Source organism: Fulmarus glacialis, unplaced genomic scaffold, assembly GCF_000690835.1.
Source record: "Fulmarus glacialis isolate BGI_N327 unplaced genomic scaffold, ASM69083v1 scaffold42533, whole genome shotgun sequence".
Taxonomy (NCBI): Eukaryota; Metazoa; Chordata; class Aves; order Procellariiformes; family Procellariidae; genus Fulmarus; species Fulmarus glacialis.
Window position 1 is genome coordinate 22,047 of NW_009205639.1, and position 1,002 is coordinate 23,048.

Below are 1,002 nucleotides of genomic sequence, written 5' to 3' on the forward strand. Positions count from 1 at the left end.
CCTGTTTTTGAGATGTGCCGCCAGGTCACATCGCTGCATGACTTCCTGACACACGGAAGAGAAGGGGCACAAAACAAATAGCTTGTCTAACAGTTTATGAACAAGAATGCTGGATTTTTTGCAGAGTTTAAAATGGAGTCTTTTTCGATCCAGCGGGCAGAAATCCTTCTCCTGCAGAAAGTTCCTTAGGCACTTGTAGCAGAAAGTGTGTCCACAGGGAGTGTCCAATGGCTGCAACAAGGGCTGAAGGCAAATGTGGCAGACCAAGTCGTCGTCCACTTCGTTCTGGTAGTTGTAGAGGTGGTTCTCCCTTGTCCAGTGCTGCTGGCCACACTCAAAGCACAGAGGGTTCAAGGAGGCATTCTGCTCCACCGAAGCCATGTCGTCACCTGTAGTCCCCATGGTACAGCTAAGAAGGCTGACGGATCCTCCTCCTCATAGGATGGGGTTGCTCATGTGAAGCTCAGAGCGAAGCAACTTCTTCCAGGGTGACTTGTGCTCTTCAGTCAAGTGTCATTTTCTGCAACAAATAAAGAAATAAAAATTATTCATTTTGCATGAATTATGACAGTTCTTGTCAGAACTTTTGACGACTTCTGGGTTTACCAAAACACAACAGCTAGACAGATTAAGAGAATATTCCTGTTTTCTGTAAATTTGTCGTAGAAGAGTGCAACAAAAACTTCTGTAAGTACAATTCCTTTTACAACATAAATGTTTTACGGCTTCATAACAGCTGCTGCACTGCACAGTTTTCACCTGCAAGATGACCAGTTTGTGACAGCAAGGACACTGCATTATGCAATGTCACGTTAGAAGCGTGCAATTAGCGTCTAGCACAAAAATACCCTATTGTGGAATAATGGTTATATGACCAAGTAATTAAATGTGTTCTTTAATATGAGATTATGATTTTAATCTGGTCCTACTCTTTTTTTTTTATTTTTACTATTACTGTAGAATATTACATATTACAGGTCTAAATACATTGCATAAAAAATA

The 1,002-nt window shown here is 41.3% G+C and overlaps 1 protein-coding gene across 1 annotated transcript in view; it reads right to left on the reverse strand.

Moving 5' to 3' along the window:
- The window catches only part of LNX2 (ligand of numb-protein X 2), a 22,428-nt gene extending 22,026 nt beyond the window's left edge, over positions 1-402 (reverse strand). Inside the window, exon 1 of the mRNA XM_009575451.1 lies at positions 6-402. Within this exon, the coding sequence (XP_009573746.1) occupies positions 6-402 (397 nt within the window). The remainder of the gene's footprint in view (positions 1-5) is intronic.
- Positions 403-1,002: the final 600 nt, after the last annotated feature.